This window comes from Castor canadensis, chromosome 6 (assembly GCF_047511655.1).
Source record: "Castor canadensis chromosome 6, mCasCan1.hap1v2, whole genome shotgun sequence".
In the NCBI taxonomy this organism is placed as follows: domain Eukaryota; kingdom Metazoa; phylum Chordata; class Mammalia; order Rodentia; family Castoridae; genus Castor; species Castor canadensis.
In genome coordinates, this window is record NC_133391.1 from 21583988 (window position 1) to 21603241 (window position 19254).

The following is a 19254-nucleotide window of genomic DNA, read 5'->3' on the forward strand; positions in this document are numbered from 1 at the left end:
AAATTTTAATTCTTGGGACTCTTGTATTGCAGGACACCTAGTATCTGGCCCTTCCTGACTAAATGTTGCTACTACTTCCCCCAAAAAACCCAGCTAGATGTTTCTCCCTAGGAGTAGGGTCCATTCCTTTTGCAAACCTCTAACTTAAGAGACAGAAGTGGAAGGGATCCTTGGAAAAGCTTGACATTAAGATACTGACATGGGAGGGAGGGGGCTAGAGGAAGAAACAGATTTCTGGCCAGTGGGTGGGGGAAAAATAAGCAAAGTAACATCTTAGAAGGCCAGAGAGGAAGTTTCTAGAAAGAGAAAACCCTCAGCTGTCCATGGAGTGGCACTGAGAGGAGAGGTGGAGTTAGGGACATGGAATCCCTGGGTTGGACGTTGAAAGTCATTACTGATCCTGACTAGAAGCTCGGTGAGGGAGCAGCCTGTCCTGTAGTGAGCTAGAGATTAAAGGGCTGTGCAGGGGAATGAGAAGTAGAACCAGAAGAAAAGGCCACTGTTTCTTTGAAGGGAGAGGGAAGAAAAGTGTGGAACTTGAAGAATATAGGGCTTTTAGTATTCAAAAGTGAAGTTAGCAGATAATAAAACTTATTTGTGTGCTAAAAGGAATAATCCAGCAGGAAGGGAAAACTAAAGTGGGCAAAGGAATAATGAAGCAGGCAAAGGGATTACAGTTAGGAAGGGCTCAGTGGCTCCCTATAGATATTGAGTTCACCAAGCTCACAGGCAGGACATGAAATAGGCTGTTTATGAGGAATCCCTTTAACTTTGTTCTTCTCCAAGGGAGGGGGCCCCTCTGTGTTCCCAGGCTGGTCTTGAACTCTTGGGCTCAAGTGAGAGTGGGCCTCAGCCTCCCAAGTGCTGGGACTACAGGGATGCAGCATGAGGCCTAGCTAGTTATGAGAACTTTTTTTGCTGGGCCTGGAGTATGGTAAAATTTTCACAGGTAGAAAGAAAAAGCATTTTTCAGGTAGATAGGACAAAGTTGGTAAAAGCAAAAGTAGGAAGGAAGCATATGTAATTGAAGGGTGCTTTCATGATGAATATAAGTAGAAAATAAGCCTGCCTAGGGAAGCGGGATACAGATTGCTGAAGTGTTTGAAAATTAGGGCAAGATGTCTGTCTAATAGGCTCCTCAGTCCATCCATAAAGCCCAGACCTCTCAGTCTGTCCACGGAGCCTGGGCCTCCTCAGGCTGTAAACTGAGCGTATTCTCCAGTGTGCCTGAGTCTTTCCTCACTTGCTGAGGCAGTTTACTAAGAGACAGTTCTGTTTATTTCTAAATCTGTTTTTCTCACCTGAATTTGCTACTGTAATTCACTTAACCTTTATATAAATTGGGGAAATGAATACGAAAAGATAATTGTTGCTATATGAAGATTTATGGAAATAGTCACTAAACATTGCTCTTGAATTAGAAGCAGAAAAGATTGTAAAAAAAATAGTAGGATCATTGGTTCACAGTTTTTTGAAGCAATTTTAGATCATGCTACCACATAAATCCAAGCCCCAAATCACAGATGATACATTATGAATGTGCTTGCTGCAAAGAAAAAAAATGATAATATCTAGCTCTAAACCGTGGACCTGTCCTCCAGGAAGAGGCCTTTGTCTTCCATTCAAAGGCAGGAGTGGATTTTCAAGTTTCATTTTTAAATGTGTGCAGCTGTGATATTTCTACTGCTTCTCTGATTTAGCCAAGTTGTTTAAATAACTGCTGAAGTGCTGACCAGGTTGTACTGGCTGTATGAGAGTGAGGTTGAGGGAGCCCTGAAGACCAAGCCTTACTCAAAGATGGTTCTCTTGCAGCGTCTCTGAGATGAGCAGCTGGGGCTCTGTGCAAAGGAAGAATTGAGGATCTATCCCAGTATTAATGTTCATGTTGCACACTGGCTAAACCATGTGGTCATTTTGTGTTTATCCAGGAACCTTTGAGGAAACAGACAGAGGAAAGAAATGAATGTTGTGCTTTCTTAGCTCTCTCTCCTTGCATAGCACCTCAGTTCTCAGAGGAACGATCAGGTTACACAACAGGTTCGGTAACTTTCTCAAGTGGACCAGGTCAGGAGTGGGGAAGTGGAATGCTGCTTCACTCTGCTGGGGGCTTGTCCTTAACATCCCTGGAGTTCTCTAATGAGGTGTAAGGCTGACATAAAGTCTCCTTGGAGCTAAATAAGGCTGAATGAGCTGCACTACTCCTTTGCTTGGAGGAGAATCGTCCCAAGATTGGCAGAATCCACACTAGCCTTTGTCCTTGTCTCTGAAATCTTGCTTTTTATTTGTTTAATACAGTTTGAGGACTTTGAGCTCTTTATTGTACCTAGCATGATCAGTTGGCCCTCCCTCCCTCTCTCCTTCCTTCTCTTCCTTCCTTGGAAATCTTTAGAAATTAGTCTTGAAGCTAAATTCTTAGATTCCTCTTCTTTGGGGCATTGCCACTCTGCTCCAAGGGGCATCTTGTGGATGCACCAGTGGTAGGAGGAGTCAAAAAGGCTCTCAGAGCCAGGCATGGTGGTGAATACCTGTAATCCCAGAGAACTGGAGGCTGAGGCAGAGGATTGCAAATTTGAGGCCAGCCTGGGCTGCATAACAAGACTCCATGTCTAAAAAAAGATAAAATAAAAAATACAAAAAAAGACTCAGAGACAAGGCACATGTACAATACTCCCAAGATTTCCCAGATAAAAGCAGTAATTGATTTTGAAATTTTCTGTATTTAGGATCAAAATAAGACAAAAGTCAGGTTTGCTTCTTCAGACACATACATCTGTGTAATTTAATGGAATGTCTCCCATATTTTGGGCTCTCTGTAACACATGATTTGTTCATAAAGGAGGTGTAAAAAATTAATTTTTTTTTTTTTTTGGAGATAGGATATCATTCTGTAGCTTAGGCAGGTCTCACATTCACTCTGTAGGTCAGGCTGGCCTTGACCCCTCAATCTTTCTGCCTCTGCCTCGCAAGTACCTGGGATTATGGGTTTGTGTCAACATACCCAACAACTGAATTTCTTTTCTTCGAAGTTGCTTATTCTCTACTAAAGAAAAGTCCTAAATGGATCAAGGACCTTCATATCAGACCCCAAACTCTAAAGTTGGTACAGGAAAGAGTAGGAAATACTCTGGAATTAATAGGTATAGGTTCAGTGGAACCCCAGCAGCACAGCAACTAAGAGATAGCATAGATAAATGGGACTTCATAAAACTAAAAAGCTTCTGCTCAACAAAAGAAATGGTCTCCAAACTGAAGAGAGCACCCACAGAGTGGGAGAAAATATTTGCCAGCTACACATCAGACAAAGGACTAATCACCAGAATATATCGGGAACTCAAAAAACTAAATTCTCCCAAAATTAATGAACCAATAAAGAAATGGGCAAATGAACTAAACAGAACTTTCTCAAAAGAAGAAATTCAAATGTCCAAAAAACACATGAAAAAATGCTCACTATCCCTACCAATAAAGGAAATGCAAATTAAAACCGCACTAAGATTCCACCTCACCCCTGTTAGAATAGCCATCATTAGCAACACCACTAACAACAGGTGTTGGCGAGGATGTAGGGAAAAAGGAACCCTCTTACACTGCTGGTGGGAGTGTAAACTAGTACAACCACTCTGGAAAAAAATTTGGAGGCTACTTAAAAAGCTAGACATTGATCTACCATTTGATCCAGTAATACCACTCTTGGAGATAAACCCAAAAGAAAGTGACACATGTTACTCCAGAGGCACCTGCACACCCATGTTTATTGCAGCACTATTCACAATAGCCAAGTTACGGAAACAGCTAAGATGCCCCACTACTGATGAATGGATTAAGAAAATGTGGTATCTATACACAATGGAATTTTATGTAGCCATGAAGAAGAATGAAATGTTATCATTCGCAGATAAATGGATGGAATTGGAGAACATCATTCTGAGTGAGGTTAGCCTGGCCCAAAAGACCAAAAATCATACGTTCTTCCTCATATGCAGACATTAGATCAAGGGCAAACACAACAAGGGAATTGGTCTTTGATTAGATGATAAAGCAAGAACACACAAGGAAGATAAGAGGATAGGTAAGACACCTAAAAAACTAGCTAGCATTTGTTGCCCTCAACGCAGAGAAACTAAAGCAGATACTTTAAAGCAACTGAGGCCAATAGGAGAAGGGGACCAGGAACTAGAGAAAAGATTAGTTTGAGAAGAATTAACTTAGAAGGTAATACACATGTACAGGAAATCAGTGCATGTCAACTCCCTGTATAACTATCCTTATCTCAACTAGCAAAAACCCTTGGTCCTTCCTATTATTGCTTATACTCTCTCTTCAACAAAATTAGAGATAAGGGCAGAATAGTTTCTGCCTGGTCTCGAGGGGAAAGGTGGGGGAAGGGAGGGGGTGGTCAGGGAGGGGTTGGGGGGGGGAAGAGGGGAGAAATGACCCAAACAATGTATGCGCATATGAATAAAATAAAAATTAAAAAAAAAGAATACTTAAAAAAAATAAATACTTTCAAATATTGAAACATTAAAAAAAAAAAAAAAAGAAGAAAAGTCCTGTCACTGTATTTAGATGCTGTTAGTAGAAAGGGAACCGACTGCTTTTCCTGGGCTGTTTTGACCAAAGCAAAGTAAAATAATCTAATATTTTGTTGGTAGCTACTTCAACAAATCTTATTTTGGACCTCCTTTTTTTGTATGTAAACATATTTATGGAAAAAGCAATTGGGGACTTAGTTCTGTATGACTTATTTGGCCAAGGCTTTTTCTCAGTTTCTTACTTATCTTTGACTTTATGATATTCTAGTACCATGCAAGAAGTTTCTGTTATGTAGTTTAAAATTTTTTTTAAATAAATTTTTTATTATGTATTTCACAGAGATAATTCTGTTTAGTTTTTCTTTTTTTGGTGGGGTTGGGGTTTGAACTCAGGGCTTTGTGCTTGCAAAGCAGGTGCTCTGTGACTTAAGCCACTCCTCCTGTCAAAAATCTTTTCTACTGTTTAATCTATCTCCTCTTAGGTACCAAAAGGTTGGTACCATACCTGATAATTCAAAGTGAATGGTGAGGTAGCTAGAAAAATATACAGAAGAGAAGAGTAATTGCAGTTTTGGAGATTTGCTTTTAGAAATTTCTTGGCCGGCCTAGTTAATAATATCAGCAGGTATCAGAGCTATTGCCTGATTGAACCGGTGTGTACCAGGCATCTGCAGAGGTATTGTGAGAAGTACGTGCAGAAACTGTGGTGCGTTTTGAGGTCCTTGACTGCTTGGTGGAGGTCACTGGAGGAACGGGGAAGAGTTCAAAGGTTAGGTGGATGTAGGAAAGGTGAGGCTGGTGAGGAGGCAGCCGGGCTGTTTTCCTCCTAGCCTGCTGACTACTGGACTTGCAGCCTGGGGCCTCACTGCTCCTTCTCCTTCTTTTCCTCAGTTATCTGTTTTTGGTCTTTGCGATGACTGCTAACCAAGACTGGCTGTGAAGTAAGGGGGTCCTTATGCAACTCCTGTCATTGTCCCTGGCCGTAGAACATGAAATATAATTACTGTGTGCACACAGATAAAGGATTAAAAACTAGTAAGTGTGAGGCAGTTGGAGCGTGCAGGGAAATATCACTAAGTCATAATAGCGGGCTGTGGCTCTAGATCTCATTGTGGAGACAGTAAGAGGACAGTTAGCTGGTCTTTTAAATTTCTTTTGCTTTTTTGAGAGAGGGTCTCCCTATGTAACCCTGGCTAGCCTCCTGCCTCAGCTTCCCAAGGCTGACATTACAGATGTGCACTACCACTCCCAGCCCAGCTGGTCTTCTTTGCCTTTTGATTTTGTTTCTGCTCTTCTACCCCCTCAAGATCGTTGCCTTTCATCTATGCTCACATCTACCTGCCTACTGTGATTCCCTTCCTCTGTGCTGAGACAAGGACCCACACAGGAAGCCTGCCTTGCTTGCAGATTTATTACACAGATTTATAACTGTGGCCAAAAGAATAACAAAAAAAATGAAAATCAATTTCAGAATCCAAATTTCTACGTTGACATGTTTCCGCAGTTCAGCTGATGTGGAGAGGCACTTAGTTAGCCCTGTGTTATCTTCAGTTATGTTCAGACTGTTGTGCAATCGGCTGTTTCCCCGCCCTTCATTTTGTGAAAATCTGCCTCCCAAAAAGCAAATGATGCCCCCAAAGCAAGGTCCAAGTGAATATGCTTAACTTAAGTGATAAAGTGAATATTTGAAATCTGTTGGAAGGCGCATGTCTCTAGTGGAAGTTGGGTGGCATTACGGAAAAATGACCCAAGGGTGCGCAGTGGAGCGCTGAGCTCTGCCCTCTGAGCAGGATGTTTCCTTGGAGTACATCCAATGCCCAGGCCTTGGGGAGCTGGTCAGCAAAGTGTGGGTGACCCCTGCACAGGGCCACACCTCTTCCTTTGTCTTTTCTACCCGTCTGGGGTTCCGCCGCCTCTCACTGCTTGGCTAACATGAACTTTTATTTATATTTTTGATATTTATATTTGAACAGTTTCTTACTTGTTTTTAGGTGAAATTTGGTAATACCACCTTTAAAACAGACGTGTTTCTCAAGTCACTCAATCCTCAGTGGAACTCAGAGTGGTTTAAATTTGAGGTAAGTTTTTAAATGTCAACATTTTTTGAGTGTGACTCCTCTTCTCCAGGAGTGATGAGTACCTTCTATTTCAAGAATAATAGTAGTTTTTCCACACCCTAAAATACCTCCTTCTTGGGGGATTGCATAGTGTCTCAAGTGGTAGAACACCTGTCTAGAAAGCATGAGGCCCTGAGTTCAAACCCAGTACCACTAAAAAAAAAAAGTTAAAAAAATTTTTTTTGCTTACCTGAGATTATTGAGTTATTAAAAAATTACATTAAGAAAATATAGTATATTGTAATGCAGCTAAGAATAGGAATCTGAATATATTACATCATTATTACAGTTTTCTTTGGGTGTTAGCATATGCCAGAGACCAGGCTTTTCCCACTGTCTGGGCTTGGCACCCTTGGCAGAAATCAATGGAAGGGACCATGTGGGAAGCACGGACCAGCCCTCTAGCCTGGGTGGCTGTGGGTTAGCAGTGATTGAGTTGGGGGGCTCGGTAGCGATGAGGGGTCAGAGCTGAGCAGAAGTGGGTAAGAGTTGGAGTGATGGTATGGAAAGTCTGGCTGGGCGGAGGGTGTTGAGGTGGGAGGTGGTTACGTTCAAATGACCTACCCTTGGAGATCTTCTCTGAGAGAGGGCTTTCCGTCTCCTCACCCAGGTCCAGTTTCCTTCTTCCCCTCCCACAGCTTGCATGCACTTCCTTCTCTGTCCATCAGTGATCTTCCTTCCAGACACAATGGTGTCCTTCCTGGTTACCTGGAGGATCCCTGCTACATCTCTCCCCCACCCCCATTCCATGCCTTTCCCAGTGATGGGGCCTTTCCAGCACCCTGGGTTCTCCCCAGCTGCATTCTGTTCCACTGATTTGTCTGTCCTCATGCTATTACTGTATCATTTTGATGAGTTTTGAAATCAGAAAGCTTGTTTCAAGTTGGCACTTTTTTTGTGTGTTCAATTGATTTTTTTTCATGAACTCTTTTGACTCTCAGTTTTGTTTTATGTGTATGTACTGATTTTAAAAAGCTATTTCCAAATACCATTGTATATTTTGCATATTTTCAATCTGTAGTGTTATTTTTAACTACATTATCAAGGTAAAAATATGGACCTAGTCAGAGAAAGCAGAATAGTTTGACTGAATGATTTCAGGTGAAATCAGATTGCATAGTACATCTTCATTGTCCTACAAAAACATTTGAATGCTTGTTTAGCTCTTTATTTAAATTTTTTTGGTTGCTTTTGAGGCAGGGACTCACTGTATTGCTTAGACTGTCCTCCAACTTTCAATCCTCTTCCCTCAGTTTCCCTAGTGCTGGGATTGAGGCAGGTACCACCACACCCAGCATAGCTTTGTTTTGATGGCTCCTCCTCCATAATCTAGAAATGGTTAAATAGTAATAATAATTGTTACTTGAGTGGAAGGAGGAGGCAGGCTTTGTGATAGACTAATTTTTATGATACTAAGGAAATGAATATTTTAGGAAATGACATGTCCTTTTTCTGATGATACAGTACTGATAATTTTTAAGGATAAGGAACACCCAAGCAACTAATTTTAAAAAACATAAAAAATTATATATTTGTACTTTTCTGAAGTAAGGGGTTTTATACTGTTAGTGAGTTTTAGAAACTAAAGTCTCCAGTCTTTTCCTTTAAGATGTTGTGAATCACTGTTTTGATTAGTGCTTCTGGTAATAGTATCAAGGGTATAAAAAGTGCTTAGACTTTGTGTTTATAGTTGGCATTACTTATCAAGTTCTTTTAAAACCATTTTCAGTTGTGAATTACATTCATATATGTTTGAACACTCAAATAGAGGTCTTAAACCAAATAGATGTTTTTCTCTCATGTAGAAGAAATGTTGTACCAGGCATGTCAAGTTACATGGTAGCTCCCGTACTACTTCTCTCTCTCTTCATCCTCCATACATGGGAAGAAAGTAACTCCAGGTGACTTTAGGTTCCAAGTTAGCAGCTGGAGTGCCAGGGATTACATCAGTGTCCAGCTGCAGAACAAGCTCGAATGAAGGGGCATACAGACGGGAGCAGTGTTAGCATACACTTCTCAGCCTAGCAAGCCTTCCTGAAGAAGGCTCTCCCCACCCCACCAAGCTCTCTGTAACGGTTATATTTACATCTTCCCAGTTGCAAGAAAGGCCAGGAAATGTAGTGTCTTACTGGGGCATTTTGCTATGCAGTTAAGAAATTTAAACATTTAAAACCTTTCTGAGAAAGTTTTCATTTTCCTCCGTGATAGGGATTGGAGCCGGGGCCTTGTGTATGCTAGGTGGGGTGCATCCTGAGCTGCAGACTCACCCTGCTCATGTTCTCATGGTGGTCATCTCTGCCTTTGTGCTCACAGATTAATCTGTCCATAGGATTTCTTTTTCAGTTCAGTTGTCTTTTTCATTTGTATATATGTACATTTAAGCAAGATTTTAAACGTGTAAGATTTAATTTCAGGTGGACGATGAAGATTTGCAAGATGAACCTCTACAGATCACTGTTCTTGATCATGACACTTACAGTGCCAATGATGCCATTGGCAAAGTCTACATCGACATCGACCCCCTGCTGTACAGTGAGGCTGCGACTGTCATCTCAGGGTGGTTCCCGATTTACGACACCATACATGGTAAGGAGTAATGTTTTAAGAAAATAGACTGATACTAGTAATGAATTGTGTGCTATACTTTATCTTTTTAAAATGTATGTATTTAAAAGATGCCTTTAAAAAAATAGATCTGTAGTAGTTAAAAATACTGCCTGAGTGATTTCTCTGAACATTAATTAAAATGCCTGCTAAATTTGTATAGTAGAGTTAATAAATCTTTATTTAAAAATTATACTGAGGGCCTACGATATAGCTCACCTAGCATTTGTGAGGTCCTGGCATTAATTCCCAGTAACACAAAAATACCGATTCTACAGCACATTTTTTTAGCTGATTGATACAGATGTTTGCTTGACAGTTCTTCAAAGCCTTTTTGTTATTTAAAGCAGGGTTCTTAGCCAGGCATGGTGCACCCCAGCACTCAGGAGGTTGAGGCAGGAGGAACATGAATTCCAAATTCACACTTTCGGTGGAAGAGCTTCTAAGAAAGTGATTTACTAATTCATCTACTGAAATAACAAGAGAGCATATTTCTAACAGAGACCCCCCATAGACACATTAAACTAAGTGTAAACAATGTTAGTATAAATGATGGGAAACCCTTTTATCCACATAGCTACTCCTTGCCTTTACCCTACACCCAGCTGAGTGCTCCAGCATCTTTTTTACTGTTGCTATTTCCTTTCTGAGCAAGGATGTCACCATCTCTTCCAGGCTGGCCTCAGGTGCCTGCCTACATCTCCTGAGGAGCTGGAACATAAACTTGTGCCACTGACCCTGGCAGTACATTTTTATAAAATTGGTAACATAACATTTGACTGAATTTTATTTCCTGAGTACAGAGATAATACGTGTACACTATAGAAAACAATGAAAAAGGCAAAGAAAAAAAATCAAGGTAGAAAAGCAATTATAATCCAGAAAAGAAACTATCCAAGGAGAAGCATCCTGTCACATGTTCTACCAGAATTTACCTTCTTGGTTGATGTGCTCACAGTGAGGTACTGCACAGTGTGTTTAGTACATTGTCTTGTCAGTCCACTACCATCGATGTCATCATCGATTTAAATGGAACTCCTTTCCAGTTGTTTTGGCCAGATAAGCGGAGGCTGTACTTCCCCAGTGCATCCATGTTCTGCTTCAGAATATGTAATGAGGAAACAAAGTTTATATTACTGTTGCAATTGTTACATTATTTTAAAATCATTAATTGTCATCTCTTTGCTTTATTATTTAATAGTATGTTATTTTCTTAAGGTAACATTTGATTCTTCCTTTTGAATATGTAGGTATCCGTGGAGAGATCAATGTAGTTGTCAAAGTAGACCTCTTCAATGATTTGAATCGATTTAGACAGTCATCTTGTGGAGTCAAATTTTTTTGCAGTAAGTAAATGCAGTGTCTTACTTAGTAGGAAATATAGAAAACCAAATTACTATTTCAAAAGATTAATAAAAAAGTATTATGCTTTGGTTTCAAAGCCAAAGAGAAAATTTTTAGTGTTTTAGAAACAGTTACTGTTTTCTGTGCTACTTACTTGATTTGACAGTCAGTGATGACTAATTTTTGTTAGAAACATCCAGTGGTATTTTACTGTAATATTGGGCACTGAAAGACAGGAACAGAACATTGTAACCAAGCTCTGTGGTACTGCCCTGTAATGCATAGACTTGTACAGAACTCTGGGATATGTGGGTGTGAGTTGGGCAGATTTGGGCAGTTGACGGCTGACCTGCATCAGTAGAGTTGAAAATCCTGAGTAGTAAAGCTGTCTTCAGTGCATGTAGCCTTGGGTGTTAGAAGGTGGTCTGGCGTAGATCTTCTCAAGTTCTCTCCTGTTTAAATCTGCCCAGTTCATTTAAATCCAGTGACATTTTGATTGAAGTGAGTCTTAAGTGAGCAAAATGGGTCTGTCAGACCTGTTGGCTGCATGGCCAGTTCAGTAGAGACTAAGACCTGTGTGACTCCAGCTTCTGTGAAAAAGTGGTGGTCTTTCTTCTGAGATGCAGTATGTGGTGGGCAGAAGAACTTTTCAAAGGGCTTTGAATAATTACAGATTTTAAAAGTTAGTATTGCTTTTTATTATGTAATAATTAGTTGGCTGACTTTAATTTTGATTTTTTAACTTAAATTTGTTACTTAACTGACACATAAAAGTGTAAAAAGTGTACACATTTATGGGGAATTATGTGATATTTTAATTTTGATTTTTTAAGCTTTGTATTGAATGCTATTTAAGGTGTATATCTATTTTCCTTAATTATAAAAAATACGATTTACTATGCTTACATAGAAAAGTGAGAGGCCTCATAAAAGAAAATTATTTGTAAGGATAAAATGAATCTTAGAAGACTTTGATAGATGTATTACAATTACATTGAGTTTATCACAGTAAAAGATGTTATTGTATTATGTATCCAAAAGGTAAGAACTTAGATATACATTTTTTAAAAATTGAATTCTATCTTGCAATAAGCAGAAGCATAATAGATAATTTGTTTTAATAGCAACATCTATTCCAAAGTGCTATAGAGCTGTAATAATTCATGGATTTGTAGAAGAACTTGTGGTCAATGAAGACCCAGAATATCAATGGATTGATCGAATTCGGACACCCAGGGCATCAAATGAGGCCAGACAGAGACTCATTTCTTTAATGTCAGGTATTTAAATAAAGTACTTTCATTATCACTTAACACTCTAAAATGTTTATTTTCTTTTGATATGCTACTTGGAATTTTACAGTGAAGGCTGTGAAGTATAGATTCCCCACCCCTGCTCATCTAGCTCAATACTGTAACCAAGAGGAAATACAAATCCAAAGCTAGAGTTTCCTTTTTCACTAGATAGTGCAGGACATGTTCACAAAGTGCTGTATGAGGAGAGCCTGAGTGACGAGGTCAGTAAAGATCCCTGAGCAGAAATTGTCCTGGTCATCCTCTCTGGTGTTTGTTGTCAGAACCACTTAGCTCTCGCTAACATTCGGTGCATGCGTTACTTTTGCAAAATTCTTTCCTGAGAACTGCCTCTCCTGCCACTTTCCTTGCTGTTCTTGCCCCATCGTCTTTCAAAATTTTTCTTTAGGGAATTTATTTACCACCTAAAATTTGAATTTGTGTATATGTGTGAATATACAGTCATGTAACACAAACAAGTCACATACACAAACAAGTAGAAATATGTTATGTTTACTAAATATGTATTAGATCTGTATTTTCATATTTGTGCTGTGTCATACAATATATATGTTTACATTATAATAGTATATCAGAATTCTATGTATTATATTACATGTACATATTCCCTCTGTGTGCAGTATTTATTAAGTTTCTTGTTTTATCGTCTTTGTATCCCACCAGTGTGTAGACTTAGATTAGAGCTGTGTCTTTCTTGGTCACCCATGTGTTTCCAGCACTTCATATGTATGTGGTAGAACCACAGTGTTTGTTGTCAGAGGTAAATGGGGTATATGGTGTGCTAGCCTTACTTGCCACATAATGAAATGCAGCTGGTGACCTCACTCCCTGAAAGCAGGAGGCTGGACGCATAATCCTTTAAATTCCAATTAAACTGTAAAAATCCAAGATTTTTAAAACTGTCTTTTGATCACTGCCATATCCAGCTTTGTAGTATGTGGAAACAAGAGACAAAGAATAAGTTTTCTTTTTTGTGTAGGTGAACTGCAGAGGAAGATTGGCTTGAAAGTACTTGAAATGAGGGGCAATGCGGTTGTGGGGTACCTGCAGTGCTTTGACCTGGAGGGCGAGTCTGGGCTGGTGGTGCGAGCCATCGGGACAGCATGCACTCTGGATAAACTAAGCAGCCCAGCAGCATTCCTTCCCGCATGCAGTTCCCCATCCAAAGAAATGAAGGAGTAAGTATGAGCTAGGAAAGTTGTTCTTTTGCATATTGCTACCTCTTCCCTGTACATTTTCATTTGATTTACAGCTTTTCAGTGGCAGTGTTCAACATATGTTTTTTTTTCTTTCTGTGATTTTTGCTATCAAATTACTGCCAATATTTAAAACTTAAAAATATTTAGATGTATTTTTTATTTGTATTTTCTTAATATGAAATGCAAATTAAGTAATATAATATTAAACTAGTCCAGATCTTTAGATATTATATATCTACAGCATAAAATGAATATTCGTGCACTGTGCATTTTAGTTATTTTCTAGGAATGCTTAAAACCCTGTGTGTGATAATGCAGTTGTGTTTATTATTGGTAGAATGTATGGAGGAGCAATGACAGACTTGTGTGAGTCTCAAACTCAAATGTCTACCAAGACCAGGCAGTTTATGAAAATAAAATAATTGGGTGTAATTAAATAGGAATATTTAATCCTTTGGAAAGCCAAGGCAGTTGACCTTCCTCTCTCCCTGTCTCCTTTCCTCCCTCAGTCCCCTGTCTCTCCTTTTTTTTTTTCTTGTTTTGAGGCAGGGTCTCGCTTTGTTGCTCCAGCTGGCCTGGAACTCCTGAGCTCAGTGATCCTCCTGAGCGTCTCAAGGGGCTGAGACTTCAGGCACACATCATTGCACCTGGCTTGGCAAACTTTTCTTTGAAAGGCCAGGTAGTAAGTTTTTCAGGCAATGGCCACATTAATCTCTGTACTTATTTACCAAAACAAACAAAAATGAACCAAACTAAACAACAAAAGCCCATATGCCTTCAGAAGAACTAATTTAGATTTGCACATTTTTTAAAAAAGTCTGGTGTGATCCAGCAGAACACTTCTGTTAGTGGATTTGGCCTGCATATCATTTGTGTCTAAGCAGAGATTCTCAGTATGGGTGGAGTTGCAGGTTGAGCTTTATTTTTTCCCCAGTAGTCTAGGGTTTGAACTCAGGGCTTCATTCTGCTAGGAAGGTGGTCTACCACTTGAGCTGCACCTCCAGCCTTTTTGTTTGTTTTTGCTCTGGTTATTTTGGACATACTATTCCACTTTTTTCCCTGGCTGGCCTAGACTCAATGCTTCCTGCCATAACTGGGATGACAGGGGCACACCACTATGCCCAGCTGTTTTTCCATTGAGATGGGGTCTGTGATGTAATTTTTGCTGATACTGCATAATCTTTGCCATTGTCATGTGAGCCATTGTCATGTGAGTGCAGTCATAGACAAGTATACAAACTACAAGTGTGGCTGTGTTCCAATAAAACTTTATTTACAGAGCAGATGGCACATGGATTTGGTCTATAGCTGTAGATTGCTGCCATCTGTTCTAGATCATGAGGGTGGGGTTAGAATTTTCTAGTTAAAGAGCCTGAAATACTTTCTAGTTCAGCAACAGTCAGAAGTTAGTGAAAAAGTGATAGCCATTAAAAGAAATTTTGAGGGGTATTTTTCTAAATGAAATTTTCCTTTTAAGCCTATTCTTTCTGTTAAACATTTCCTTTCTGCTTGCTGTTAGTTATTTGGATGAAATTTTATGTACAAGAAGAAGTACAGTGTTGCTTATTGCCTAATTTTATTTGGAAACACATTTACAAGTGAGTGATTTTAAAAAATAAATTATAAGTGGATTTGCTTTATAGTCCTTTGGAAATATGCCCTAGGAAATTATGAATTACCAGCTGAGAGGCAGGTGTAATTTTTTGAAGGATTCAGATTTTTTCTCCCATTTCCATACCAAATTTGATTAGAAATCTGCATTTTACAGCCAGCTGTGGTGGTATATGTGTGTTGTTCTAGCACTTGGGAACCTGAGGCAGGAGGAGCTGGAGTTTAAGTCCAGCCTGGGAGACTTGGTGAGCTCTTGTCACAAAAACAAATATATAAACAAACAAAACAAACTTGGGTCTCTCCACTTGCCACCCTCTTGTCTCACTGACACTGCCTTGAAGAGGCAGGCTTTTGCAGCTACGATGTCTGAATGTTGTCTTTACTTAGTAGAAAGGAAAAGCTGTGTTACCTGTTGCTGCTTTAGACTGAGATACGAATTCCAGGGTGTTAGGGTTCACGTGCATTCAGGAAGGGATTGTGTAAGTTTTCTTCTCTTATTCTTTTGTCGCAGCTTTTTGCTTTAAACTGTGAAGCTTTCTTACAATGAAGTACTATGTTGCTTCATTAGGATTTTCTGAAAGGCATCTTACTACATAGGTCATCTATGAAAACCCTTGGTACTCAGGCTACTTTATTTCAACTAGCTTCATTGTCTTTTTGATAATGAATTAGTAAGAGGGATATTCCAAAATTTAGTTTATGACTTGGCTGATTATAACTATTCTAATGTTTAATAATTATGTAATGTTGATTTTAGATAGGAATTGGAGAAATGGTAGTATAGATTGGATTAAACGGATTACCTGGATGGATTAGGTACTAGATTGGATGGACTGGATTTAGTACTGGAAATATCAGAAGGGTGATATTGTGAGACAGTTGTGTTACTGTTTTCATGCAAAGAGGCTGGTAGAATGTAGATTCCAAGAAAACATTATGGTAGTGCTCCGCTGCATTTGGATTTTTGTTTAATGTCATAATTTGAACATTTTACAATATTCATTTTATTTTACCTGTATTTATGTTGTGCTCTGCTTGGTAAGGTTCTTTTTTCCTTTTAGATGCTTAATGCACAGTGGAACTCCCCTGATGCTTCCTAGCAGAACTCTCCCAGTGGTAAAAGTGCATTAAGTGGGATTTATCATGTCTCTACTTTAAAATGCTTACCAAGAGCATTAGATGTAATTTCTGCTGTGCACAGTACTGCTTCTTAGACCTTTCAAGTCTAAATATTTTTAGACTTTTTCTTACTTTAGCAGAAGATAAAAAAGGAAAACAAAACCTCACTCAGTTGATTGTGTAAAACTAGGTTACCTAAGGTGTTTGACTTTTATCAGTTATGCTGAACATGTTTTTATTTTATATGAGCAACAGAGCAGAAACATTTGTCCTGTTGTACGTCAGTAGTATTTTCAGAAAGCAGTCAATAGGCCCTAGGAAAAAATTTCATGGGCATGGCCAATTAGTGATACCTCATGAACCTTGACCAATTGTGGGAGTATTCTCTGGGCAGTTAATAAAAGATCAGGAGAAGGTGGGCTCCAGCCTGTCTTTAATTTGAATTCTGCAATATGGGTATATTATAGTTTATACATATCACCACCCCTATTGTGCTAAGCAAAGGCATTGCACAATGAGATAATTGTTAATGTGAAGTCTAGGATTCTTATTTATGTAATATACCTTTTTATACCATTTGATGCAATTCTTTTAACCAAATTTCTTCTTGAAAAGTTTGAATGTTATATAAGAATATACATTTGCATGTCTGAATGTGTCTTCACACATGGAGGTCTTATCTACTGCAGGATTTAAGTTGGAATCTTACAAAAACTTTCAATTCAGCATTCAGTACGTGTAACACATTCTGTATAAGAGCTAGCCAATTATTTACACTGCTTTATGAGTGTATTTTATTTCCAGTGTAGTCTGGTTTTTAACTACATATTTGGTATGTTAAAATACTGGAATATGTACATCTGTTTATGTCTGTTCAGTTCAGTCACTTGTTATGCTATCATTTTTCATAATTGTAAATACCCCATCTTGAAATCTAGATAGTTGTTCAATTTTCTTCATACGAAATTATAATTACTTATATTAGCAATTCATACCTCAGTTTCAAAGATAATATGAGAACTTTATATTTGACTTTTCACTGTATAGATTCATTATATATACAGTGCAATGTAAGTATAGAACTTACACAGTATTTATGGAGCAAATACCCATAAACAAGCAGTATATTAAAGTAACTTAAAAATCTAGATCTCAGTATTTTTTCTTATTTAATTCCATTGGCTATTAGGCTTGCTATTTTTCTTATCCTTAGTTCTAATTTATTAATCTTATCCTTGAGACTGTAACTATACCCTAACAAATTAATACATGGCTATTCTTCTTGAATTTCACCTTACTTTTTGCATGCTAGGGATTAAAAAATAAGCTGTCTCCCTTAACTAAAACTCCTTCGAGGTTCTTTTAATGTAACTTTGCAATCTGTTGTATGTATTGTTTTCTTTTCTTCCACTTTGATCACAAATTCCTTCAGGTCTCCGCTGGTCCATCCTGCAAGCCATGGATGCCGCTCGACTCACAACAGCCCAATTCACACTGCTACTGGCTCACGACTTACTCAGAACTTCTCTGTGTCTGTTCCCACTCTCATCTACACTGGTACGAGACTGCTCAGACTCCAGAGCTGGGGAGAGAGGCAGGCCACGGGCAGAGTGGCTGCAGAGCAGGCAGGCAGGCAGCATAGGCAGGTACCCCAAGCCTTTGCTCTCTCCTTTTCTTACTCGAGGTCCAGCCACAGTGAAGAACTGTATTTAGCCACCACAGAGGCTCAAAGTATGTGAATGGAAGATGTCCATCCAGCTCCCGATATCTCTTCCACAGTCCTCTCATAACCCTGTCTTTTACATACATGTGTGCCCTGATTTGAAGGAGAGTCCGCCAGTGTGTTGTTGTGGCCGTTTCTTATATTTGTTCAGAAATAAAATTGATAAGATTCTAAATGAAATAGATGCCAAAGCCTCAAATTTGCTTATTTTGTTCATATATAAAACCTGTAGGGTTTTGAAACAGTAGAGTCTGTTTCGTTCTGTGGAAGAGAGTTGTTGGGAAACAGGTAAGCAGTTATTTTGCATTAAATGCAATGTTTCTGTGCAGCTAAACTTATTTCCCTCTTTGCTGAGTTTTTAGCTGTGGCACTCTTGATGCTATAGGATAAGGAAACACTTTTTTCTTTTGAAATACCTGTGTGTGTGCAAATATGAAAACAATTTAATGTATTTCCACACACCATTTGTGACCATCATTTTTCTTTTGTAACTTAAAAAATTTATTTAAATACTTTGTCATGTATTTATTCTTTTTGTTTATTTCTCCTTTTAATATTTTTTACCCTTTCGTCTTTCATTTCATGCTTTTTTGCTTTTTCACTTGGCTTATTAACTGTTTCAATGCAGATAATTTTTGTCTGGAGAATGGAGAATGGGTGAGCAGCAGTTGGTTGTCTGGCCTCACTCCCAGCTCCACACTAAGCAATGGCTGTGGCCGCCCCACTTCTTTCCTGGTGCTTGGACGGTGCTGCCCGCTGCCACGCCCCTCGGCACATGATGGCTTAATGTCTCTCCACCTTCTTCTGGCAGGATTCCCTTCAGTGAAGACCCCAACCCCAATCCTCACTCATCAGGACCCTCAACCCCTCTGAAAAACCAAACTTATTCCTTTTCACCTTCCAAGTCGTACAGTCGGCAGTCCTCCTCTTCTGACACAGACTTGAGTTTGACACCCAAAACTGGTAAGGCCTTCCACCCACCTTCCTGTTTTTCCTTTTTTTAAAATTTGTTTCTGTTTTTTATTAGCTTTTCATCCAGATTTTCCTTTCTGTTTTTGCATTTAAGTTGAGATAATAATGTATATACGAATCTTTTCAGTCACTACAACTAACTTGAAATTTTTTTTATTGTTTAGAAATTATCTTGTCTAGAGATTGACATAATTAATTTAATAATCATTGATATCAAATCCAAATTTTATTTTTGTGTGTTGACATTTTTCATTTCACGCTCAGATTTAGAGGAATAACATCTTAAAGTATTTGAATAAAAAGTAACTCTAGGAGCTTGCAGTCAGAGTCCTTGAAATATAAGCATTATTTAATTCCTTGTTTCTGTCTATTTCAGAATTTAGTTTTAGAAATTTATTATGAAAAAGAGTGTTCAGAACTGAAATGGTTACATTGGCGCACAGATAATCTGGTCATCTGTTTGTTGGACTGAAAGTTGAGCTCAGTGGTAGAGCGCCCGCTTGGCACTTGGGAAGCCCTGGCAGGGAGGAGAGGGGAATAATGATAACTACTTATTAACATACTTTTTGGTTTTGCTAGTCTTAACTATCTGGGTTAGAAAACAGCATTTTTACTTTATTTATTATCGAATATTTCTGTTTATTTAATTTCTGATTTTTCCCCTTTCCTATTTGAATAATCTCTAGTTTTTTATGAATCTGTTTTATAAAAAGTTGATAA

At 38.7% G+C, this 19254-nt stretch overlaps 1 protein-coding gene across 20 annotated transcripts in view; it reads left to right on the forward strand.

Moving 5' to 3' along the window:
* C2cd5 (C2 calcium dependent domain containing 5) overlaps positions 1-19254 on the forward strand; it is an 89634-nt gene that overhangs the window by 4117 nt on the left and 66263 nt on the right. For 13 of the 20 annotated variants that reach the window (XR_012448812.1, XR_012448813.1, XM_074075872.1 and 10 more), the window contains 6 exons: positions 6524-6610; positions 9064-9235; positions 10504-10599; positions 11722-11877; positions 12890-13088; positions 18374-18525. Coding sequence is in view for 18 of the 20 variants with exons in the window: in XM_074075872.1 (XP_073931973.1) it covers positions 6524-6610; positions 9064-9235; positions 10504-10599; positions 11722-11877; positions 12890-13088; positions 18374-18525 (862 nt within the window). In the remaining 2 variants the exon portion in view is untranslated. Of the gene's footprint in view, positions 1-6523; positions 6611-9063; positions 9236-10503; positions 10600-11721; positions 11878-12889; positions 13089-17271; positions 17397-18373; positions 18526-19254 lie in introns of all 20 variants that reach the window. The other 7 variants (XM_074075873.1, XM_020183792.2, XM_074075877.1 and 4 more) reach the window with 1 other exon arrangement.